Source organism: Miniopterus schreibersii (assembly GCF_964146895.1).
Source record: "Miniopterus schreibersii genome assembly, chromosome: 3".
In the NCBI taxonomy this organism is placed as follows: Eukaryota; Metazoa; Chordata; class Mammalia; order Chiroptera; family Miniopteridae; genus Miniopterus; species Miniopterus schreibersii.
In genome coordinates this window covers 11,166,965-11,192,433 of record NC_138103.1, presented here as the reverse complement: position 1 = coordinate 11,192,433, position 25,469 = coordinate 11,166,965, and the positions used below count along the sequence as shown (strand labels likewise).

The following is a 25,469-nucleotide window of genomic DNA, read 5'->3' as shown; positions in this document are numbered from 1 at the left end:
ACTACTGATGCTGAACATTTCTCAGTAAGTCTATTAACCAAATTGGCTTCCTCTTTGGTGACATGTCCGTGTCCTTTGTTCATTTCACCTTTAGGGTCTCAGTGTTTTTCTCATCAGTTTCTTGAGTACTCAGCTACATTTCCTGTAAATCTTTTTCCTATGGTTTGCCTTTTGATTTTGTAAAAAATCTTCCTTCCCCTTCCAGAGTTGATAAATGTCCACTTCCATTTTTTTTTTTTATTTTTTTTAGAAGGGATTGACTTCTTAAAAACATATTTAAGTCTTTGAATCCCTCTGGATTCCAATCCTCCTCATTTGTTTGGTGGACAGAAAAGTCATGGCCCTGGCTTCCTGCCCACAGGGCACCACTGCCCAGTCCCCTGCTTGGCCTTGGGCTCCAAGCATCAGGACTGAGGGTGTGGGGTCGAATCTGGGCTGCTGTGTCTGTAGTCACCGGAGCGACTACCTGGGTCCACTGAGTCCAACTTTCTCTGGCATCTTCACTTTCTGATCACATTTTCATTGTTGTTACTTGCTTGATTTTAAGACAGAGCTGCCCTTAGAAGAACTGGATTTAAATTTAAAAAATAAATAAATAAAATAAAAAGGAAGAGCAAACGGCAACAGGCGCCAGAGAGGAAGCAGTAGGCTGGAGTCTGAACCCTCTGAGCTGGGGGAATTGACAGTCGGGGGCCTGGAGAAAGGTGGTCTTGGGCGTTCTGCACAGTTTGTGATTAGACATTTTCTCCCGCACACCTCAAGCTCAGGGCTGCTTCGTTCACCTCGCTGTTGGCCGTTCGTTACTGGACCAGTGCTGGGCACCAAATGTGCTCAAAATATACTTGCGGAAGGAACGAATGAACGAACGTGGGAGTCGGGAACCCTCCCAGCCCCGCGCTCCCTCGCGCCCTGCACCCCGCGGGTGGCCCAGCTCACCGGGCACCTCACCCTCCAACTCCAGGCCCCGTGGGTGGGGTGCGGAGGAGCGGCGGGGGCAGGGAGACGGAGAAGGTGGGCTGGCACCTGGGTGGCAGTCCCTAAATGCGGGCCCGTCCAAGGGGAGGAGCGAGAGGCCGAGGACGGAGCCCCGCCCCACGCGCGGCCGTGGGCGCGCCGACCAGGAGCCAAGGTGGAGGCCGGGGGCGCGGGGTGCGGGGGGTACCGAGCCCCGCGCAGGGACCAGGGCCCCGGCCCCCACTGCCTCCTGCGGTGCACCGCAGCACACCCAACCCACACACGTACCCACTGCGCAGGCGGGGAAACTGAGGCAGGGCTCTGCCTGCCGCACATTTCCCCCCACCCCGGGCCCAGCGGGGAGCGCCGGGCTTCGCGCAGGGCTGCGCCCCGACCCTGACCCCGCGGTCCGGGCGGGGACTGGCCGCGGAGCTCCGGCCCTGGCTCTGACGTCAGCCCCATGTGCTGAATAACTTCCTCCTGGAGCCGCTTCCGCCGCTTCGGCCACTTGTCCCCGGAGCCAGCCGGGCGGCCGCACCCAGGGCAGGGACGCCCGGGATCTTCGCGCCGCCGGCCTCCCAGAAGCAGCTTCCGCCCGGCGCGGCCCGCCCTGCGGTTCCGGGAAGCCCCTTCCACCACCCGCCCCGGGCGGCGGGGGGGGGGGGGGGGGGGGGAGGCGGGGGGGGAGGCGGGGGGGGGCGGGGGCAGGGGGGGCGGGGGGAGGCGGGGGGGAGGCGGGGACGGGGGCGGGGACGGCGTTTGGGGCCACCCTGGGGTCGGTCCTGGGACAACACGTTTGGGTGGGTGCTTCTGGGACCCAGTTTCCTGGGGGTAGAGCCCATGAAGGGCACTGGGGTCACCTGGGGGCACCCCCACCGCGTCCTGTTTCCTTCCCCTGCGCTTCTTTGTTCCATAAGTACAGGTGACCGGGACTTTCCCTTGCCCCCCCCCCACACACACACATTAATGTAAGCCCCAGACTGGACTCTGGCTCACAGATGCCTGGTACATAGTAGGTGCTCAGTAAATATGAATGGATGAACATATGAATGAATGAAACAGGGAAGTTCGCCTGGATGGACTGCAGTCAGCTCGCTTATGTGAGGCCTGTGGTCAATTGCGGGGTGTCTGGTCAGTTCATGGTGGCAGGCAGAAAAACCCTGGCCACAAACACCCAAATGGGACAGGTGCACCCTTGCTCCAAGACCTTAAGGTGTTTTAGGATGAGGGGTTTGGCCCTTTGGGATTCAGGGGGTTCAGGACCAGGTCATGGAGGAATTGGGGTTCTGGGGTGCCTCCTTCCTGCCAACAGGAGCTGGGTAGGCTGGGCTGACAGGTTGGGTGGCATAGCCGAGCTGACACTCACCTCCAGCATAAAACTCCACTTCATGGAGGCCGGCACCTCACTCTAGTGCTCCAGGAGATCCCACCACTGCTGTCCCCCACCTGGCGCCCCAACCAGGCCTGAAATCATGAGGTGGCTGCCAGCTATGACCCCGCTCCTACTGCTGCTGCTGCGGTTTGGTGAGTCCTGGGTGTTGGCAGGAAGTCTTTCCTCCGCTCCCAGAGGGGCCTCCTCTGCCCTGCTTGGAGCACTAGCTAAGTCCCCAACTCCCTGGCCAGGCCTGGGGCTGCAGCACAGGCCCCCTTCCCGGCCCTAATGGTGGGGCTTCCCAGGCAGGTGGGAAGGTCCAGATGTCCTACCTGGGGCAGTGAAATGGAGAAGGCAGGATGGGGCTGTGGGCACAGGCCTGACAGGACCCCTGAGGCAGTGACATGGGCAGGACCTTTGCTCCCTCCCCCCACTTGTGTCACACTCATGGGCCAAGTTCTGGGCTTGTTGCCTCTGTTTCTCATCTGGCCTCCCCCAACCCTCCATATGAAGACACAGACTGCATGAATATAGGACCTGCATGAATATCGGGCCCATGGATTCCAAATCCCTGAATGGCCATCAGCTGGGCCCCCAGAAGGCTGAGTTGCCACCTGAGCCTGGGAGCCCCAGGAAGCTGGCAGGGACTCAGTAGAGAGCTAGGGAAGAATGAGGGCCAGGGGTGCAGGCTACTACTACCACTAGAGAGGAAGGGTATGGGAGGAGCAAGCCCTGCATCCCTTGTCCCCTCTTCCAATCCTGGGCCAGGATCAGCAGGTGCCAGCCTGGGAGTCCCACCTGCCAGGCCCCTCCCGGGGGAGCGGGCTACTCTCTACCAGGGAAATCTTCCTGCATTCCTGGGCTAGCCTGGCTAGTCTAACCACCACCTCACTTCCCTGTCCTCAAGTCACCTCCCAGGGCAGGGCTGGGTCACCCCAGGCCACAGCTCAGCCATGGCTCCAGGCCTCCCACCAGGGTAGCACTTCGGTGTGGAGAGCCAGCCTCTTTTGGCCCCCAGGCCTCTCCTCTGGCCTCCTGGCATAAGAATAACAATGTTCTTTGAGGGACCCCATCTCCATCAGGGGGTTTAACACAGACACAGTGATAGCTCCTGATGGGCTGAGTAATCAAGGTCATCACCAAAGTGGAAACAGAGGCCTGCATTTGACTCACAAACACCCATGACCAGTGGCCTGACTTCAACGCCCTCCTCACCCCCACCTCTTCGCTCCTGGAGCTTTGGGCCTCTCCCATCCCCACCAGCCAAGCCCCCACCAGCTACAGGAGCAAGGGCCCTGGGCCCAGACAAGAGGCCTGACCCCCTTCCTGGCTCACCCAGCCCCTGACAGGACACCCACCCTGCAGAGCCCAGGTCTCTACTTCACCCCTTCCTGGTCAGCCAACCCCCATAGCCACTCTCCCTCTGTCCCTCTATATTCCCTGGGCTCCAGCCCCTGGATGTGGGATCTGCCTTCAAGGAGCTCCTGGGCCAAGGGGTGAGGCAAGCAATTCTACCTCCAGGGTGAATGAGGTGGGCAGAACTCTGTGAGGCTTGGAGGGAAGACAGAACTCAGGAGAGGGAGCCAGGCTTCCCTGATGTCAGTGCAAGCAAGAGGGCTGCCCAGAGGAGGTGGCATTGCTTTTATGCCTCAATCTGGATTAGGACCTGTAGGATTTGGACCCACAGAGACCAGAAGTAAAGGGGCCTCCAGGAAGAGGGGTGTTGTGAGCAAATCCTCAGAAGCCAGAGGGCTGACTCACTGGGAATGAGAAGTAGACTTGCATTAGGCTGGGGAGAGGAAGCGTGCAAAGCCTCAAAAGGGTCCTGCCAGGCCCCTTTGCTCCTGGGAGTGGACCCTGGATCCATCTGCACTTACGGGAAGGGGGATGGCTGTTGGGAGAACCAGGACAAGGCTCTGAGAAATTCCCACAGGGACGGAACTAGCCTGTAAGTACATTAGTGCTGGTGAGTAGCTGGGGGAGGGGGGATGAACCGGAGCATCATATGCAAGCAGAAGCATCAGGCCTTAGAAAGAACAGCGGGACAGGTGTTATCAATCTAAATAAATTATATTGTACTAAGAAGAGGGAGCTAGAGGGAGCAGCAGTCCCAGGGGACATTTGTATTTTCAAAGGGCACCCTGCAGAATGTCCAGGGCAGACTTCCTGTTCCAGTCACTGGCCCAGGCTGATCCCAACCTTGGCCCGGCACTTCTGCTTGGTACCCCTACTTTGAAGAATGGCCAGTCCTGCCTGTGCCTCCTCAGCTCCCACAGTGCTCACCTCCTCCTTTTGCCACATCCGTAGCTGTCCCCCACCCCCTGCTCACTGCATCATCCAACCTCAACACCTCAGCACTGGGGAGTGCACCCCTTGGGTTAGGAGTCTGGCTGGAAGAATGGGGGTCCCATAAAAGAAACCCAAGGTCCTTGGGCACCCCATGGAGATGTGTGGCTTAGCCCTGTGCTTCCCACCCGAGGGGTCCCTCACCTCCATGGGGCTAGTTACCATTCTGATCAGTGAGGACTTGTTCAGTAGCAGCTGCCCCACCCTCCATGGCCCAAAAGAAGTTGGGACACAGGGAAAATGCCGAGGGCTGAGGTGGGGAGAGGCTGTCCTGATTTGTCCCCAATGAACCAGATATGCTGGGGGGAAGGTACCTCTCTCGAGGAGCAGGTATTTACAGGTTTTTGCCGGCACTGGATGAGACTATTGCCCTGGCTGGTGCTTCAAGGCTGGGGTTGAGGTTCCTTTAAAGGCCTAATAGCAGGCCAGAAATGTGGGGCGCAATGGATCTTGGGGAGATGGGCCCCAAGAATGGCCCTTGCCTCACTCTTCTACCTGCTCCCTCACCTCCCCCACCTCAGGGTGCCATCACCCAGCAGGGGATCTTGGGCTCCAACTGCAGAACATGCTGGAATGCCTGAGTGAGGGGTCAGCTCTTGGGAATCTGGAATCTTGGGAAGACTAATCCACGATGACCGCTGGCTGGCTTCTCTCTACTCCCCTGAGACCAGAGAGACCTGTGGGGCTGGGCTGTAGCCTCAGGATTGAAGTTAGATTGGAGATGTGCTCCTCGGAACAGACTGTGTGAGAAGGTCCAGACCTCTGAAATGCAAAGGCAGCTCCCAGGGACTCTTCCTTTATCCCAGCTCCAGGCTGTCCAAGGTGGGAAATGCAGACCCCACGGCACCAGGGCTTAAGGCTGGATCCTCCGCAGCGCTTCCAGACAAGGATGGGTGTGGGGTGTGGAGGAAGAGACCGCTGTAGGAACTAGAGGAGCCATCCTGCCCTATGCAGGAGAGTCAAGCCATGATGGGGTTCCCTCGCTGGCATCTTCTGATTAGCGTCCTGTATGACAAAGTGTCTGCCTCTCAGATAAGCTCATCCATAGGTCTGGGCCTGAAGGCCTTGAAGTGAGGGCTGCAGGGAAACTGAAGGCCTGGCCTCTCCTGCTGGGTCCCTTTGTGTCCTGAGTCCTCAGGGGACAGAGTATGGAGTAGAGGAGGGTGACACTCGCCAGCAGTGAGGAGGAGAGAAACAGGCCCTGGCTTTGGCAAAGCTGGCTGATCATCCCCTCTTTTCTTCCTTCCAGGAACTGAGAGAGCCAAAGCATTGAGCGGTAAGCACCAAGACCCTTGGGTGGGGGGACAGGAGCAGGCTTGTTTGAGAGGGGCAAGACTGGCCAGAGGCTCTCACACTAACCCAGAAGGAGACCCAGAATAAATGGGCAGGGCACTGGGAACCCCAAAGTAAGGAAAATTGGTGGCTCAATGGAATTGGAGCTCAGACAGGAAGGTCTGAGCATCAGGTCAGACTCGCCCCCATGGGCCTCACAATGCAGATGCACAAGTGGGCCATTGAGGCATGAAGCATGGAGATGGGGGCAGGAAAAAGAGACAGGAAAGAATCTGAAGACCATTCTGCTGTAACAATAAGAGACTCCCTCGGGGTCACCCACCCTGCGTGGCACCTTCCCAACACCCACTGGGCTTCTAGGAGCCCCTGTTTGTCAGGACATGGGATCAGATATATCTCATGATGTCACCATTTCACAAGTGAGGGGTGTGAGCCCATGGGGGCAGGGCCCTTTCCCAAAGCTGGGAAGGGTATGCCTGTGTCAGAGGCTGACCTGATGCCCAGGCCTCTGACTTGCCCAAGGTCCCTGAGCAGGTCAGGGACAGGGAGGGCCCAGAGTTGAGCAGAAAGTAGAAGCTGGAATGTGGGGTTGGGCTAGATAATCAGCTGATGGAACCGACCCCCGTTGAGCACTGCCCTGGCTGTGTTCCCCTAGTTTGCGGGCGCCCAAGGATGCTGAACCGGATGGTGGGTGGGCAGGATGCCTTGGAGGGTGAGTGGCCATGGCAGGTCAGCATCCAGCGAAATGGAAGCCACTTCTGCGGGGGCAGCCTCATCACAGAGCGGTGGGTCCTCACTGCGGCTCACTGCTTCTCCAAGTAAGTCGCCCCCCAGCCCCGCACCGACTGCCTGTGTCCACCCTGCCCTCTCCCCACACCAGGGGCACTGCTGACAGAGCCCGCGCCCCCGCAGGCTTCAGCACCTCGGACAGCGCCTCCCACCTGTCCGGCACTGACCCACCTTCCTGGCCAGTCCTCCCTTCAGGTGGAACTTTGAAGCTTTCTTCCAACTGCAACCGCTGCTTCCCCAGCCTTTGCTCCCTGCAGTCCAGTCCGGAGGACCACTGCTGGTCGCAGCAGTGAGGTGCTTGGCCAGGCTGAGGCCCTGTTGCTGCAAATGCTGGCAGGCTCCTCTCACACCCTGGCCCTCACCCTGATCCCCCCTCCCACACCTCAAATCCAGGACACTCCCTTTTCCAGCTGGGACTCTGGTTACAGATGAGCCCAAGGTCTGGAGGAGATTGTCCCTTCCTCCTCCTCACCCTGTCTAAGGTCACCCATGCCATTCCTGACCAAAGGGCTGGGCTGCTCATCCCTGCTATCACACTGTGAACCACCTGGCCCCTGACCTCCAGGGTTTCCCAAGCACCTCAGCTCTTGCCTCACCACAGCTCTGCATCTTAAATTCAGCAATGCAGGTTCAGAGGGAGTAGTTCACTTGCCCAAGGCTCACGGGAAGGGCTGGGCCCAACCCCCAGTTGGCTGTCCCCCAGCTGCTCCCTTGTGGACAGCCAACTCCTTCACCCCTCACAGCAAGCCTTTTACTGTCCCCATTTCTCAGCCAAGGAAACTGAGTCACAGAGAACTTGATAGGTGACTTGCCCAAGGTCACCCAGCTGGCCAGGGGTGGAGCTGGGAATTAAAATCAGAAATTAAAGCTGCTTTAGCTTATACTTCCTTAACCTCCTCTCCCTGATGTGTGTCCCCCTGGAGATTACTTTTCTGAAGATATTGTGCAAAGAGGTGTCAGGCACTGGACCTGGATGCCAGGAGGGAGGTGTCTGGCAGCAAAGGAACAACACTAACTCCTCCGTTTCCCTTCTTCATTTAACCTGCAGCAACTCCTCTTTTGAAACCCCAAGGGGCTGCCTTACACCAGCTCTCTGCTCTTTCCCACCAGCACCTCTGAAACATCCCTGTACCAGGTCCTGCTGGGGGCGCGGCAGTTGGTGAACCCAGGGCCACATGCCATGTATGCACGGGTGAAACGGGTGAAAAGCAACCCCCTATATCAGGGCATGGCCTCCAGTGCCGATGTGGCCTTGGTGGAGTTGGAGGCACCTGTGACCTTCACCAATTATATTCTCCCCGTGTGTGTGCCTGACTCCTCGGTCATCTTTGAGTCGGGCATGGAATGCTGGGTCACCGGCTGGGGCAGCCCCAGTGAACAAGGTAATGGGGCAGGGGCAGGAAAGAATGGGGGACATGACTTAGAGAAGGTCCCAGGCGGGTTAGGGGCCCCGCTGAACCAACAGTCTTTTTCTCTTGATATTGGTACACATAATCTCTACTCAAATGCTGGAGTTGGTATGGGAAACGGGCAGCAGGTGCAGGAGGAGGAGCCACGGGAAAGTGGAGAGAGGAGGGCAGAAAGAGCCCAGCCTGGGGAGTGGGATAAAGAAGGAAATCTGTTCCACAAAGCCCTAAGCGAGAGGTCGAAACCCAAGCAAGAAATGGGGAGGGACAGGGCTGTGGTTCGCAAGAACTGCCCGCTGAGCTGAGGTTGTTGTGCCCCTCCCCAGACCGCTTGCCCAACCCTCGGATCCTGCAGAAACTCGCTGTGCCCATCATTGACACGCCCAGGTGTAACCTACTCTACAGCAAAGATGCCGAGTCGGGCTTTCAGCCGAAAACCATCAAAGACGACATGCTGTGCGCCGGCTTTGCTGAGGGCAAGAAGGACGCCTGCAAGGTCAGGCTGGGATGAGGCTGAGCCCTGCTCCCAAGGCCTAGGTCAAGGGGGGAGCCAGCCAGCACGATGGGGCCCCAGTAGGTGGGTCCACGGTCCAGACCAGAGCCGTGCATTCGGTCAGCCGGGAAAAACATTCCTGGGTCACACTCGGGCGTCGGTCAGTAGGTCTGCAGTGGGACTCAGGAAAATACATTTTCAACACAGTCCTCTGAGCAGGTAGACTGGGGACGCTAGAGAGATGGGCACCCCAGGCCAGGAAAGGAAGGGCAGCCATTGGGATGAGAGAAGCTGGGCAGGGACAGTCCTAGGGTGGGGAGGTGGGGAGGCCAAAGGGAGGAACACAGCTGTGTGTGTGTGTGTACCTGTGGGCTCAGGCCCCTGTGGGCTCTGATGGTACCTCTGCTTCTCCTGCAGGGTGACTCGGGGGGCCCTCTGGTGTGCCTCGTGGGCCAGTTGTGGCTACAGGCTGGGGTGATCAGCTGGGGTGAAGGTTGTGCCCGCCGGAACCGCCCAGGCGTCTACATCCGGGTTACCTCCCACTATAACTGGATCCATCAGATCATCCCAGAATTGCAGTTTCAGCAGGCCAGGTCGGGCGGCCAGACGCGGGGCCCCCAGGTCCAGCAGCCCCGCAATCAGAGCTCTGCACCCTGCCTGGTAGCCCACATCCTCCTCCTGGTCCTCGCAGCCCTGCTCACCTCCTTCTGAGCCCTGCTCTTGCAGGCGGACGAGCATAGCCCTGGAACCCACGTGTACATTTGTAAATAGCTCTCTGATTCTCTCTTCTCTCAAATGTCCAGTTATTTTTATTTATGTTCACCCTCCAATAAAACCCTAACCTCAGTACCAGCTCCCCAGGTGTGGATCCTTAGGGCAAGAGGGGAATGGAGAGGTACTTGATGTGGGGGGAGGTGCTGAGGAGCTGTGAATTGGGGTCAACACTGGCTGGGGCATGTGGAGGGAAAGGGTCCCAGTGAGAAGGGAGCCGCAGAGGCTGGATGTCACTGGAGTCCAGGTCCTCAGTGTCCCCTGTGACACCTGCTCCCAAGGTCCCCTCACAGGCAATTTCCCTGCTCCCCATCTACCTCCTTGTCCTTGCCAAAGCCACCCTCACTGTAGGTGTTGCCGCAGGGCGCCCTGGGCCGGGCACTGGGGGCAGCGACAATACCAGCAGAAACAACAGGTACCTGGCAGAAGGTCCTGGAGGAGGAGGGTTTTGTGGGGCATGGGAGAATCACAGCCCCCATTTTCTATGTCTGAATCACCCTAAGATTTCTCCAAATAACATTAGGGGTGATGCCCCTACAACTGTGCTTTCCTACCCCAGTGGGGAGGAGGCAGGGACCCTTCCAGGGGCTCCCTGTTCTCCAGGTCCCCCTTGACCCAGCTCCTTTACTCTCACCTCTCCCTGAGCCTCCACTTCCCCCAAGTCCAAAGCTGCAGGCGGGGGAGGGGGGGCTGGAATTGGGGCCCACATCTACTGGGAGACATTAAACAAATTGCTGCCCTCTCTGAGCCCGTTTCTTCTGTAACCTGGGACAGTATCCCCCCTGCCTCTCAGGGCAACTGGGTAGATGGTGACTCTGCCAGAGGATGCAGCAGGGAGATGGCAACGTGGGCCCTGCCCTGCGCCCCAGTGCCTGCCCACCTCCCTCCAAAGCTCCACATCCTCCTTGAAACTGCCTGGGCACAGCAGGGCCCTGCAGGACCAACAGCCCAGGGCACTGGGCCTCCCCCAGCCTCTGGGATGCAGAGACCACTATAGCTCTATCAAGTCCACACACTGCACAGGCAGTCAGAGCTGTGACAGGTGTCAGAGGCAAAGGCCCAGGCCACTTAGGGCCATGGAGGCTGAGGCTTTGGCAGCTCCACGGGCTGGGACCCCTTTCTTACTCCTTCCATAGAGTTTGGGGCTCAGGCCGTATCTACTGGTGTCTTTAATGGTTTGTACAAGGACACGCCCCCCTCCCCCCCATTCAGAAAGGAGCTAGAATCCTGCATGGAGAGCCCCTACCACAGGCCTGCTGCCTGGCCTGGGCCCAGCTCTGTGGCCCCATCCTCTCCTGCTGCCTCCTGTCATCAGCAACCCCACACAATCTCCCTAGACCTGCCCCTCCTTCCCAGTGCACCCTGTTGTAGCCTGTCGACACCAAGAATCCATCACAAACAGGTCTCTGGAGCTCTGGACTCCACTGTGCTCTGGCCCTGCCATGATGGCGCATCTGCCCATGGGGCACCTCAGGTTCGCAGGCTGGCCCAAGCACATCCACAGCAGGCCTCTTCTGTGGCCAGATGGTCATCAGCTCTACCCCTGCATATAAACCGACTCTCAAAAGGTACGTGCGCTTACCTGCAATGCTCAGCAATAATGAACTGGGCAAGACTCCTAGGAGGGCAGGGATTCATCTACTGCTGCCTTGCACACCCATATATCCGCACACTCATGCGCACACTATCTAGCACACCTCATATGCACATTCATGCAGACACGTGTGCATGTCCATGCCTCTACTCACATATGTCCAAACATCCATGCACACACACTCACTAGCACACAAGTGCACACTCATGCATAATAGAAACACCCACACATATGCAAGTGTATGCATACACCTGCTTGTACAAACACAGGCAGAGCTTGCCTGCCTGGTGCCAGGAAGAAAGCAGGCCTAGATATTTATGGAATGAATCAATAAGCACTTAGCAAGCACCTGCGAACTGTGCCTGGGGACAGAGTGGGAACAAATAATTCCTTTCTGCGTTCCACTTTGCCCAGTGCATCCCTGCGTCCAGGCAGGAAGAACCAGAAAGTACAATGACTAGCAGAGGCTCATGGTGGCCCCAGTTCCCTGCTGGTCACTCTGTGACCCCTGGGGACTAGACTGTCTGCTACACTTCCTCTCTAGACCGGAGATGGGCTCTGAGTCCCTCAAGGAGCAACAGTTACACCAAGGCCCAGGCAGGAGGGTGTGGGGGGAACCAGGCTATGGGCATCCTGAGCACAGCCCTAGGGACAAGTTCTGGGTCATCCTGGCTGGGACCAAGGTCTGGCCTGAGTCCCACAGCCTTGGAGAAAGGCCTGGCTGAATCCCCACCCCATCCCGCTCTGGAGGTATTAAAAAGTTTAAGACCCTGGCCTGGCCAGTGTTGCTCAGTAGTTAGAACATTGGCCGCGGACTAATGGGTCCCAAGTTCAATTCTGGCCAGGGGCACATACCTCAGTTGCAGGCTCAATCTCCAGCCCTGGTCAGGGCGTGTGCAGAGGCAACCAATCTTCGTGTCTCTCTCACATCAATGTTTCTCTCTCCCTTCTACTCTCTCTGAAAAGCAATGGAAAAAATATCCTCAGGTGAGGATTAAAAAAAAAGTTTCAGGCCCTGTGGTAGGGGTGGTTAGAGATTAGGTGGTCTCTGGAGGGAAGGCCCTCTGCAGCCTCTGTGGGGAGGCCAGAATGAAGACTCACTGCCTGGAGATGGGTGAAGACCAGGCTCCCCTCAAAGGACTTGCCACCCTAACTCTGCCTCCTCCCGCCTGCTGTCCCAGCTTTCTGGGTACCCTGGGGTCCCCCACTAACCCCTCCTCCCAATCCTCCTACTACAGGGCAGGGGTCTGGTGAGGTCCTGTGGGGCTAACAGGGAGGAGTGGCGCAGATGGCAGGGCTGCCTAGCCCCCACTGACATCGTTCCAGCTGGGCTGAGAGGGCGAGTCTGGGGTCCTCGGTGAGGCCCCTGATGCAGCCAAGGTAGTGGCCAGTGCACAACCAAGGGCACAGTTCCCCGACCCCTGGGATCCCCCAACACTCTCCCCACCTAGACCCAGAGCATATGCTTGACCAGAGGGCTATGGAGAGGAAGGGCAAACACTTTCTTTTTTAAAAAAATATATCTTTATTGATTTCAGAGAGAGGAAGAGGGATAGAAACATCAATGATGAGAGAATCATAACTGATTGGCTGCCTCCTGCACGCCCCCTACTGGGGATCGAGCCCGCTACTCCAGCATGTGCCCTGACCGGGAATTGAACCGTAACCTCCTGGATCCTAGGTTGATGCTCAACAGCTGAGTCACGCCCGGCCGGGCAGGGCAAACACTCTTGAAGAGACCAGGAGATTAAAAGGGAAAGCCAACTTATTTCATGCCATTCACAGTTCACAGCACACTTAGTGTTGTGAATGGAGGTTAAGGAGAGACATGCCCCATCTCTCACCAGTCCCCTATCCCACCCTCGGCAGGGATACAGTTCTGACACAACTTAACACACTGTCTCCAAGCAGTTCCTCAAGAGCCATCTGCCAGGCGGGGGGTGGCAGTACCAGGGCTAGGTCAGCAGAAGGAAGTACACTTTGGAGAACCAGAGACTGCTGCCCCACAGGTGGGCAGAGGGGAGCAGGCCCAACCCAGGGCAGGGACCATGACAAAAGGCCTACCTTGTAGCAACCACAGCAGCCTATAGGTGAAGCAAGAGTTGGGGGACCAGATACCCCTTCTGCAGATCACAACCAAGCCCGGAAATCCACACTCGTGCACACACACCACAACACCCACACACCCACACAGGCATGCACACATAAGCATTATGATCAGCCCATGGGAGCCCAAGGAAGGAAAACTGCTGGGCCAGGACCCCAGACTCCTTCTAGCTTCAAAGACCAGAGGTCAGCCATGGCTCTGATGTCACAGGACTGGCTGTGTGCCCTATGTCTGATGCCACCACCCAGAGCTCAGGTGCTCAGGAGGCATGGAGGAGGGGAAGGCAAGAGGGGATGCACATCAAAGCCCCCAAAGCCAGAGACCCCTCTTCCACCCAGAGATTGTGCATCAGTATCCAGATTTTCAGTCTGTCTCAGTGAAGCACAGCTCACTCCAAAGGTGCTGGAGTGGAGCTCCTTCTGCAGGAGACACCACACAGGCTCCAAGGCCCCTGGGCCTCAGCGCCCCACAGGCCTGAGCACACAGGCTCTGGGGGACAAACAGCTGCTCTGTTTATTGCCTCAGTTGGGCTCAGTGACTGGTGGGTAATAGGGCACCAGCCAGCCACTGTGACCAGCTCAGGGGAAGATGAAAGATGCCAGAAGCACCTGTTGGGTAGATACAAGTAAATGCAGGGAAGAGGAGGGGCAAGGCGAGGTGTCAAGGGGCAGTGCCTGCCTCTGTGCAGAGACCTGGAAGGTTCCGGGCATGGGTTCTGCAGGTCCAGCAGCTGGGGACCCATGAAGGAAGCCTGTACACACCAAGCACCCGCCTTCCCCTCCTGTCCTGCCCTCTGGCTTCCTGGAGCTTAAGGGCTGGTGGCCCTGAGGCTGCCCCAAAAGCTGTGTCCCTCGCCCCTCCCCACACATCCCCATGGCAGGCAGACAGGCTATGCTTGGAGCTTGAGGACCAAGGGGCAGGGCTCCCTCCTCAACCTTAGGACCTAGAACAGATTGGCTGTTTCCTTTCCAGTCCTTTGCTCAAACAGAAGACAAGCTTAGGACTTTGATGAGGATACCCAAGATACTCTGGAACCCTCCCAAGTACCCACCTGGTTTGCTGTTGGCATCAGGGGGCTGGATAATGCCAAGTTTAGTCTGTTCAGAAAGCAAACTCCTCAGAGCAGAACTTGGAGTCCTTCCCATGTGCCCCAGGCTGTACACAGAGCACAGGAGAGCCCAGCCCCCAGACAGGCAGTTCCTACCCCCAGCCTGGACAGGCAGAACAGGTCCCCACCCAGGCCCCTGGGGCCCCTGGCCAGGCTGGCCCCACCCCTGGAAACAGGACAGACACTCCAAGAGGCTGGAAGTTTGGAACACCAGACACTCCAGCATCTTGGGATCAAGGACACTTTAGCCAGCCTCAGGGAGCCAGAGCTCTCCAGCGGACACAGGAACAGGAATTTCACTAAAAGGTAGAGAGCATCCGGGGAGGTGCAGCCACCAGTTGGAGCCAGAGTGACTGGGGGTTGGGGGGGGGGGGGCGGCGTGGGAGCGCCTCAGAAGGACATGAAGGAATTTGAAGCTGGTGCTTCTGGTCAGAGTAAGAGACAAGACAGGTGGACACACTTAATTTGATGAGGCATCAATACTTAAAAATAAGTCACTCAAAGATTATCTTGTCCCCAGGCATGTGCTACACTAATCCCCTAGTCAGTCTCCAGGCTGGACAGTAATAGGCAGACAGCCCAGCGCCACCCTTGCCACTAAGTGTGCCCAGTGTCACCAAGAGCTTTTCCATGCATTTTAAGACACTAACAGTTGCTCTGCTCATTCATAAATACACAATTTTATTTGCTATTTTCAGGGGAAACTTAGGCATTAAACTGTAAGCTGATAAAATACAGATACCTAAAAAAGTATAAAAGTATAAATATCCCCTTAGAATAAATTTTAGTGAATTAAGTCTTAATATCTTTAAATTAAAAAAAGAAAAGAAAAAAGCCTATCTATAATGTCAAGGTCACAAGTTAAACAACAATAAGCGGCCAGCAGCGCCCCACAGGTACACCCTGAGGCCAGCAAAGGCCGCCCTCCTCCCAAGGCTCCATGAGGAGAATGGGTCACCAGGGGCTAAATATGCCCTATAGAAAGGTTGCTATAAATGGTTGAAGCCAAACATTTAACATACAACAGACCTTACAAAAAGGAGTAGGTAAGTCCCAGGTGCTGGAGAACTTGGTTAATCAGGTTATTTATTGGCAAAGGAGAAGAGGGCACAGGTGAGATGCCTCCGGAAGCATTTGAAACTAGACGTGTCAGAGCCTCTGCCCGACACATCAGCAGCCCCTGTGTCAGTGTGCACAGCTCCCCTGGGAAGCCCGAGGTCAGGAAGCAGAGAGCTGCTTGTCTGAGCCAGGTCTCCCAGACTCTAACAGTCCCCACGACCAGCTCAGAAAGGTCTGTTCTCAAAGCATGTGGACAGCAGGTTTTAAAGGAATCCTAGTAGCTCCAACATCATGTCAGGTGGGCAGAGCCCATGTGTGGAGTCTCAAACACCCCAGAAATATCAGAGAGAACTGCATAGTTATACAAAGAAAATGAAAGAGCTGGCAAGAGAGAGAAATATTTGTGATGCGCTGTAAACATCCAATTTTCAATGTGACCCGGAATTTCAGCTCCAGAAGCCAGGTGGACAGGCCTCCCGCCTGACCTCCATCCCAGGCGAGACAAAGGCACTGACGAGCGCCAGCTCCCCCAAGAGCCCATGGGTGGGATGAACAAGACAAAATTTCTACCTCCCTTTAAATGACTTAACAGATTAATCCAAAATGCAGCAACACTTTTAGGCATTTCTAAAAAGTAAAAACATCGGGAAGTCTATCCACACTGGGAAATAAGAGATGCAAAGGTCTCTCTCCTGGAAAATACAAATGGAGAAGCCTTGACTGTTCCAGGCCAGGTCAGGCCAGGGGAGCACGGCTCTGAAAAAGGCCCAGCCTTGGGGTGGGAGTCTGGGAAGTAGTGAACACACGGAGGCCACCTCTGTCAAAAGCTGCCCAAGGCTGTTAGGAACCACCAACCAATCACCTGGGCATGGCTTTCTGTCCCGAGAATCAGGGCGTGGTGTGGTGTGGGTGACCAGCAGACACCCAGAGCCCAGGCCACAGCACTGCAGCCACTTACTACCAGCGAGGCCCAGGCTCCTTTACAGACTGTTTATGTAGCACCAAGAACGCTGTCCTTTAAATGATCTTCGGTGATTAGAGGGGTTGGTCAGGAGCATCCTGCCTTAGGCCTGTGTGGCACTTAGAAAAACCGAGCGAAGGCTCCCATAGGAAGGCCCGCCTGGCCAGCACACCTCCTCCTACTGGGAGATGCCCAGCCTTAGACAGCTGGTCGCGTCTCTCACCACCCACCTCAGAGGCAAAAAAGGATTCACACCCAGATCTCTATAGAAAATTGTCAAAAGCAGGCTTCTTCTCACTGCCAAGCTTCCTCGACATGGCGGTTCGTTTCATCTTGGGAAAAGTAAAATGTTTCTTCAGCTGTCAACACTGCTCCTCACATCCTTGAACCCCGTTCTTGCAAAATCTGAAAATGCCAAATACAGAAAATGAGGACTTGGGTCTTGCACAGGGAGGCGGGAACTATGCAGCCCTGCAACCAAGTGCCCTGCTTCAAGGAGTGGAGCCCACAGACCCCAGTCAGCCTACAGATGCCTTGGCTCAGATGCCTGAGGAAGCCAGCACCACAGCCAGGGTCTGAGAACAGGCTGGGGCCCAGCCCAGCTGACCCTTGATGTAAGGGGGTGTCTCATGTACCTCCTGGCCTACACAAGGGGCTGGCCCGTCCAAATCTCCCGACCCTTCATCCCAACCTGATATCAAAAAGGCACGCCCCCACCCCCACCAGGTGCCTCCCTGGGCTTCCTCCAGGTCTGAGACACAAAGGCATGGCTGGAGTGGGGAGAGGTCCTTATCAGGCCCCATGAACTGCCAACAGCTGCCTCTCTCCCTCCTACTCTTCCTTGGCATCTCAGGGCCAGAGCAGCCTTCCACCCCACCCAGCCCTCTCACCACTGGAATCATGTGTGCATCCCATCCACTTCCAAATTGGACTGAGGAGTTCCTCAAGGCCCAGAGCCACCTGGAGACAGGCCTGTGCACTGGCAAATGCCTACGGAGTCGAACCCCACACAGGCCATGTAGAGGGGGTGGGACCACCCTGTGTCCCTAGGTGGGGGCTTCAGGGCTGGCAAATATTGCTGTTTTGATATATCAAGTATGGCTGCTAAGCACCCGGTAACCAGGACAGAAAGGCCACAAGTCCCAACCTGGCCCATCCTAGCCATGGCCAATGCTATAAAATGACCCTCCCTAGGATTCCATCAGCAGTGTAAGAGCGAGCCACCCAGGGGCATCCCACACTTGAATTTCAAAGCTGAGATATTTGGCTTCAAGGACAATGTGTGCTTCTGAGCCCTGGGGCTAGCCATGGGGATATGCCCTAGAAGGGAGCCAGCCCTGCTTGTGCCAGGCCCAGACCCACATGGATTGTCTGGCCAGGGTGAGGTTCACTGCCTCCCAGCAAGGCCCTGCAGGAAGCAGGTAAAGTTCTCAGGCTCACACTGAGTGTCCTGCTGGCCCCTGACTCACCAGCCAAGGCGCTGCCTACAGCAAGGTGGCCAGTCCCTCATAGTCACCTAGGGCTCATCCAAATGACTCAAGAGAAGGCGCAAGTTCTTGGGAGTTGCTCCAGCTGTCCCCTGGTACCCCTATACCCCTGCTGGTCCACAGGCCTGGGCCCCCTGAGTCTCTGAGAGCTTTGGGGCTGCTCAGACAGCCCATGCTGCAGTCCTTGCAAGGCATACCTTCTGCTGTGCTGGGGGAGCAGAGGCCCAGATCAGCCCTGCAAGTCCCTCCTGCCCCCAAGGCACTAGTCCCAGCCCCAGAAGAGTCTGCTGGCTCTTTATCTTTGCTGTTTGCAGGAAAAGCTAGGGCTGGCAGGGAACCATGAAGCACAGAGCTGCCCTCACTTTGTGGGAGCCCAGCAGAGTAGAGGGAGTGCCTGAGTTTGCAGGACTAAGTGGTGAAAACAATGAGGCCCACACACACGATAAGGCCCACACAACTGGAACGTGGCTTGAGAGCAAGATGACAACACAGGAAAGGGCTGCCTTGCCAAAGCAGAAGCCCCAACGACTATCTCCTAACGAGAACAGAAAATCCCTTCCAGGACCCATCTGCCCTGGCCAGAGCTCTCGCCTGGGCCACCACCCTCAGGGACCAGGACAGGCCATGCACCATGAGCAGCACCCCCACAGGCAGGCCTAGGCAGCTCCAGAGGCCAGGGCAGCTCCAGAGGCCAGGGCAGCTCCAGTGCTGCTCTGTGATCAGCCCACACATGCCCCTCTCAGAGCCCAGACCTGAGTGAGGGCCGCCACAGCAGCTCCGGCCAGCAGATGCAAAATCAGTAACTGAGAAGGGAGGCTGAAAGAAGTCTTCTCATCCCACCCCGATGTTGGCCCAGTGCCAACACCTGGCAGCCAACCAGTAGGCACGGCTCCTCCAAGCTCACGTAGGTTCCACTAATGCCTAGCTGGGTTCCTATCATAGTTTCTATCACTGGTCACCATCAGGGCAGGTCAAAGTCAAGGGCCTGCTGCCCATATGCTGCTGAGCCAACTAAGATGCAGCCCCAAACTAAGAAGGGCTCCAAATGCAAACTACATGCCTGAGTTCAGAGACTCTGAAGTGAAAAGCGTAAAGTACCTGATTTTTTAGGTTAAACTAACAATATTTTTTGCATGTACTAGGATTAAGAGTATTAGCATAAATTTCACATTTCTTCTTACTTAACGTGGCTACTAGAAAGTTTAAGAGGAGAGATGGAGCTTGTGCTGCATGTCCCTGGGCTCTGACAGCTGGTCTAGAGCCATGCTCAGCAAACATTTTCTTAAAGGGTCAGATAGTAAATATTTTAGGATTTGGGGTCAAAGGGCAAAAATGAGGATGTTATATACTTATATAATCACCACCACCACCCCGGAAAAAAACCAGCACTGAAAGTGTAAAAAAAGCCCCCAATCTATACCTTTCAGTGCCTCGTGCCTTTCTGAGCTCCTCCCAGAACAGAGGCTGAGGGTCCCAACCTGCAGGGCTCAGCCACAAGGGGGGCCCTGGTGGGAGTAGGGGAGCCCAGAATGATACCTGCCTCACCCACCTGAAACCTGCCCTCTCTGGGCCTCGACTTCCTGTGTGCAAGACAAGGGAGTAGGCCAGGTGGTTCCTGCTAACAGAGAATGAAGTTGGGCTCTGGAACCAGCTGGGACTACAAATGAGAAGAGGGTGGGAGGTGGCAAGGAAGTAAGGAGCAGCTGGGGGCTAAGGAGGCAAACAGAAGGAGGATCCGTACGTATTCTCCATCAGCATCCTTTGCCCAAGGCACTGGAGAGTAGGGGCACTTCAGGCTTTGGCTTCAGGATCAAAGTCTACCCTCTGCAGCACAGCCCAACTCCTCAGCCCCTGACCCCGTGGCCCAGCAACAGGATGGAAAGGCTGGCAGGCTGGGGTGGCCCAGCCCCCAGGAAGTATAGGACCACGTCCTTGCACCCAGGAAGTATAGGACCACGTCCTTGCCCACTGAAACCCATGGTGAGGACTCCTGACACACAGGGTTCTCAGGCGCCTCAGCCAAGGTCCCAATCTCACCCAGACAGGGGTCCTGCAGGGGACAGAGAGCCCCACTCCTAGATAGGCTGGCTCTACTGCCTTCATAGCTGGCATCTAGCGTGGAAAGTTCTCTGTCAACTACAGGCATGGGACAGATACAGTAGAGGAGGGGCTAGGTCAAGGAAACTAAGGTATGGGGTTCATTGCAAGGGCAGCAGAGCTCACCAGGACATTTACACTTAATCTGAGTCATTCCCATCGTGACCAATCTTGTCATCACTCTGGCTCGGCACATAGCATGTGGCAAAGGAGAAGAGAGGATACCATCAGTGCAGGGCAAGGCAGTGGGGCAGTGAGGGAAGCTGGCCCAGAGGGTCCTCAGGGACCATGGGTGTTCAGGAGACCAGGAACTCCCACTGTACTGTGCAGCAAAGCATAGACCAGCCTCATCTTGGGGGCCTGGGTCCCAAACGCACATGCCCAGATCACACCATGGAGGAACACAGGGCTCAAGCGTCTCCCTTGCCCCACCATCCCTGGCCCCTGGCACTCCCAAAGTGCCAGAGCTTTCCTTCTCCCTTTGTAGTGAAGAACTGAACCTTGCCCAAACCTAGGTCTGGCCTTTGCCCTCAGTTCCTGCCACACTGGACAGTCTAACAATGTGATGGGGAGCAGGATCAATTGGCCAGGAGACTACAATCAGGTATGTGGATGATATAATCTTCAATCAATCATGTCTATGTGACCGAGCCCAGGAAAATCTCTGGACTCAGAGGCTAAGGGAGCATCCTGGTGGGCAATGCTCCTTTCATGTTGCCACCCATCCTGACTCCATGAGGAGCACAAACAAAGAAGGCTGTGTCTGGCTGGTTCCCTCGCCTCCACCCCATGCGCTCTCCCTTGGTGCATCTGAATCCTCCCTCTGTACTTCCTGTAATAAACTGTAACTGTGAGCACAACAGTGGTGAGTTCTGTGAATACTTCTGGCAAACCATGGAATCAAAAAATGGTCTGGGAATCCCCTGAACTTGCAGCTGGTAGTGGACTCGGCAGCTTTTGTGTGGACCGTTCCCCTTGGTAAGTTGCCCCACCCCCATCTGCTCTCTCCAGCCACTGCCACCTTGAGAGGGGAGGCTATCATGTGCTGCAGGCTATCATTTGGTGAGCAGGTAGGTCAACAGTAGTGACACCCAATACCCTCAGAATTGCTACAACCAGGCTGCATGTAGGTGTCCCCAATCCAGTCTGAATGGTTTTCCATGGCTTTCCAGAGGACCCAACCGTGCTCCACATCCTGGGGAGCACCTGCCACTGCCCCCATTTAGAAGTCACTGTGGCCACCACACTTCAGAGCCACACTTTAGAGCGAAATAGGGCCGTGTTTTCAATGGCAAAGGGATTTGGGACCACCCCAGGTGCTCCCTTAGAGCACAGACACATCCTTTCTGCAGCTGAAAAGCCACCTGAGGGAAATGAGCTTGGGTGGCTGCCCTGCTGAGCTCAGATATGAAAACTTTTCAAGTTCAGAAATAAAAGCTTCTAAAAATAAACAGCTTACAAAAGAGTCCTGGAATTGCTCAGAGAGAGATGTGCCTCCACATGAGGCTGGGGGATCTCAAGGAAAGTGGGGTCACTTTCTACCTGATTCTGCGGGAAGCATGTCCCAAGGGCCAGCACCAGGACTCCATCCCCGGCATACCTGCCTGCTGCCCAGCACCATAGGACCTGCACCAACCCCCACACTGTCCTGTCCTGAGCAGTGGCAGGACAGCCCAGATCTGAACATTTAGCTGCAAGCACTGCAGAAGAACAGGGCAGGAACTTGAGGACTCTGGAGGATCTTAGGGATGGATAATCACCCAGGCATAAAGACACAAGACTTTGCCTGGCCGGCATGGCTCAGCAGTTGAGCATCGACCTATGATCCAGGAGACTGCGGTTTGATTCCTGGTCAGGGCACATGCCCAGGTTGCGGGTTCATCCCGGGGGTGGCGTGCAGGAGGCAGCCAATCACTGACTCTCTCTCATCACTGATGTTTCTCTCTCTCTCTCCCTTCCTTTCTCTGAAATCAATAAAAATTAAAAATAAAAAAAAGACAGAAGACTTCTTACTATGGTAAGAAAGCTGCCTGCAGCAGGTGGAGGGCCAGCAGGCACAGTGACTCTGCTGTTAGTCCTGAAGCTCACACCTCCAAGAAAGACCTAAAAAGTTCACAGGAGTGGTTCTGAGCAGGTAGTGAGTCTGAAAAAACCCTGGGAGCCCCAGGTTAATGTCATTAGTTAAAATCCTTCTGGCTCTGGACTTAGAACTCATTCAAAATGCCCTTTGGCGGACAACACCCTGAGCCTTCACCAGGGCTGCTACAGAGCCCACCCCCACCTCCTGGGCTCTGTTAAGGCTTCTCAGACCTCCTGAGTCCCCTTCAGAGTTGGCTGCCAGACTGTCTGGCTACCATCTAGTTCAAAAGTCTGAAAGTCCTGCCACGTAGAGCCAGCCCAGACCAATGCTGGGTTCTGTCTGTCTTGGAATCCCTGACCTCAGAAACAAACCCAGAGGAGGTGCCACTAGTCTCTTCAACCTCTGGGCAAGGCCAGCCACTGCTCCCTGCCACAAGGCTAATCTGAAAACAAATGACATGCCAGTGCCACTTTTGCCCTGGCTGCACTGCTCTCCCCATGAGACAGAAGAGCCAGCACCCAGCAGGGAGTGGTGCCAGTTTACATAGGGACTGGCCAGTGCCAGACTGAGGCAACACTCTATGGACTCTAAAATAATAGAACCTGCAGGATCCAGTCCTTTTACAAACCAAACTCAACTCCTAATTCGGGATGGGTGTGGTCACGGTAGCTGCCACTCAGGGGTCCCACCTGGCAGCCTCCTGGTCCCAAATCCCCAGAAAAACACCCTACAGTGGTGGCATCATTTAAAAACACAGCCACAGCCCGGCCAGGCATGGCTCAGTGGTTGAGCATCGACCTAGGATCCAGGAGATCAAGGTTCGATTCCTCGTCAGGGCACATGCCCAGGTTGTGGGCTTGATCCCCAGTGGGGGGGGGTGCAGGAGGCAGCCAATCAATGACACTCTCCTCACTGATGTTCTCTCTCTCTCTCTCCCTCTCCCTTCGTCTCTCTGAAATCAATAAAGATATGTTTTAAAAAAAAAACACACAGCCACAACACCCCAGGAGCAACTCTGCCCGTTAGAAGAGGGAACTGGCAGAGTGTATGGATTGCAGAAGCCACAGGGACTCACCCTGTGGGGGAGCCTGTGTCCAAAGACCACTTGACCCACCACATCCTGCAGGATGTACATGTCCTTTGCTACAGGACTCTGCTCAGGACACTCACGTGAGAATCAGAGGGTGATGAAAAAGAATTACAGGTGAGCAGGCGCCAGGAAGCCTGCGTAGCCAGAGTGCAAAGAGAACAGCAGGAAACGAGAAAGCTCTGAGGGAAACCCACACCTAGAAAGGGTGTCTCCCGCCCCACAAGCCCCTCCACTGGCAGGCGGCCAGAGTACCCATGGCTGCTGCCTGCCTGCTGGCCCACAGTCACTCACCTTGGCTTTCTCGCTGGGCTCGCTGGTAGTGCCGTACGGGGAGTTGTGCAGCTCCTTGGAGACCACACAGAGGAACTCGGCCTGGTCTTCACTCCCATAGTTGTAGGAAGAGCCAATGCTGACCAGCTGGGAGGAGAGAAGGCAGGTGTGATGTGGGCAGAGCCACACACGCACCAGGCTCAGGACTAGCCCACCCACCAGGAAGAAAGCACCAACCTGTGAAAACCATGGCAAAGACAGCCAACACTCTGGGAGATTAAGGACCACATTTCAGCCAACAGATTTTTAATGAACTTATAAAAAATAAAGTCCTGACACATCCATACTCGGGCATTGTCACACCCATACCTGCACACCACCACACGAGTACACCTCATGCAGGACAGGCCTTCTCTGCAGGACGGTCAGCAATTCCAGGGTTTCTGGGCCCACTGGAGATGCTGCCTGACCACAGGGAAAGGGGAGCACAATGCTAAGCAGGGTACAAAGGATGGCAGGGTGGGGGGTCATGCTCAGAGCTGATCCTCTCGGAGCAGGCAGCAGAATTGAGGCAGGCAGCAGAATAGAGTCATGTAGCACACCAGCTGCCCTCTTCACACAGGCCCAGAGCACACACACGTGTGAGCACACACACATGCACACATGAGGACAAGCTCTCATTCTGCTTGTTCTCTTGAGGCCATCAGGCCTTCCCAGGAGAAGCCAGGATGGACCCTTCCTCCCCCAGGGGCTATTAACCGAAAAGGCCTACACTCTGGTGGCAGGAGGGAAGGCTGACAGAGGAGGGCTGCAGAGGGTAGAGCTGCCTGAATCTCAAAGATGATGCTAGGAAGCTGTGGGTTCTGCATGTCTCAGTCTCAGTCTGTGAGTCCACATCTCCATGGGCTTCCAAGTCACTACCACAGCCAAGCAGAGGCCAAGGACCAACGTGCCTGCTCCAGCCTACCCCAGGACCACCAAGGGCTTCTGTGCTTTTAAATGTAAAGTTAATCAAAAGAAAACCACTAAAATTGTAGTAAGACCATCAGTGGCATTATTATAAGCCAACAAACACCTGGAAGGCCCCTTAATCTCTGGCCTCCCTACATATGAATCTGTACTCATAGGAGAGGTCAGAGGTGTGAGGAAGCTCGGAGTGCAAGGAGTGGAAAGGATGAGAAGGGAGGGGGTGTGCAGCCAAGTGAGGGCCATTCGGAGTGGTGAGGCTAGTGTGACCAAAGGAGCGGAAAGCACAGTGGGTCTACGGAAAAGGGGTGAACATGCTCTCCCTGTGTCTCTAGAAGTCTATGTAGGTTCACAATCACCCCTGAGGAGATGGGCCTGCCACCTGTAGACCACAGTGGTGCCTGGCCCTGGATGCAGAACGGGCAGTGGGTGTGCAGTCACTTATAACTGGGTCTGCTTGGAAGCCATGTTCTTAAGACGCATGCAAGCCTCTTCCAAACCTCACTCAGAACCTTGTTTCAGCCTCGTCACTGACCACTGGGTGATCCTGGGTTCAGTTCTGCCACCTCACTGGGCCCAGGCTTCCACCCCACGTCCCCTGCAGCAGGTCCAGCTCCTGCTTCTGAAAGCAGAGTGTTTCTCATTAAATAAACATGACTCTGGTTCTGGGCTTTTGCTGGCATCCTCAAGGGACAAACCAGGTAAAGGGAATAAGACTTGAGGAGAAGAGAGGACTCTGCTCTTTTCAATGGACTTAGGATCCACTCAGAGGAGCTCAGGACAAAGTCCCTAAGCTGGTCATGGGGAGGAAGACGCCCATGCAAGAGGCAGAAGGTGCTCTCTCCCTCCCAGCAGGAGCCACATAGGTGCTTAGCTCTACCTGAGGGTGACCCAGTTCACAGATCCTGAACTGGTGATTGCAGCTCCCATTTCCCCAGCCCTTGTCCAGGCAGCACACCAAGGGGCAACAGGAGGGGCAGCAGGAAACTGCTGTTCCTGAGTTTCTGGTGGGATTTTGATGAAGTCAGAGCACAAGAAACACACATGTAGACCACAGGACCGTGCCTGGATTCCCCAGTGCAAGGGCAGGGCAGGACAAGCTGCAATACCATCAGAGCAGCGACACAGGCCTGGTGGCTGGTCTAAGGGTGGAGGGAGGGACACAAAAGCTGACTGCACTTGTCTCTCGTGATGGTTTAAGGGGACTCCAAGTGCTCTACAATGCA

At 55.8% G+C, this 25,469-nt stretch overlaps 2 protein-coding genes across 2 annotated transcripts in view; one reads left to right on the top strand and one right to left on the bottom strand.

Annotated features, from left to right (window-relative positions):
* The first annotated feature begins 2,054 nt into the window (after positions 1-2,054).
* On the top strand, positions 2,055-9,504 carry LOC308554735 (serine protease 27-like). Its single transcript, XM_081132234.1, has 6 exons — positions 2,055-2,478; positions 5,922-5,948; positions 6,621-6,783; positions 7,865-8,136; positions 8,487-8,656; positions 9,071-9,504. The coding sequence occupies exons 1-6, from the start codon at positions 2,427-2,429 to the stop codon at positions 9,362-9,364; spliced, it is 978 nt and encodes a 325-aa protein (XP_080988360.1). The 5' UTR covers positions 2,055-2,426; the 3' UTR covers positions 9,365-9,504.
* Positions 9,505-14,887: 5,383 nt separating this feature from the next.
* Positions 14,888-25,469, bottom strand: part of KCTD5 (potassium channel tetramerization domain containing 5) — a 29,365-nt gene continuing 18,783 nt past the window's right edge. Inside the window, exons 5-6 of the mRNA XM_081131467.1 lie at positions 23,299-23,424; positions 14,888-16,658 (exon numbers count right to left, since the gene is read on the bottom strand). Coding sequence (XP_080987593.1) covers positions 16,629-16,658; positions 23,299-23,424 — 156 coding nt within the window. The 3' untranslated portion in view covers positions 14,888-16,628. The remainder of the gene's footprint in view (positions 16,659-23,298; positions 23,425-25,469) is intronic.

Excerpts from the sequence above, each read along its gene's own strand:
- LOC308554735 (XM_081132234.1), top strand. The coding sequence starts at position 2,427 with ATGAGGTGGCTGCCAGCTATGACCCCGCTCCTACTGCTGCTGCTGCGG. Across the intron at positions 8,137-8,486 it reads GGGCAGCCCCAGTGAACAAG|ACCGCTTGCCCAACCCTCGG; the intron begins GTAATGGGGCAG and ends GCCCCTCCCCAG. Across the intron at positions 8,657-9,070 it reads GCAAGAAGGACGCCTGCAAG|GGTGACTCGGGGGGCCCTCT; the intron begins GTCAGGCTGGGA and ends CTTCTCCTGCAG.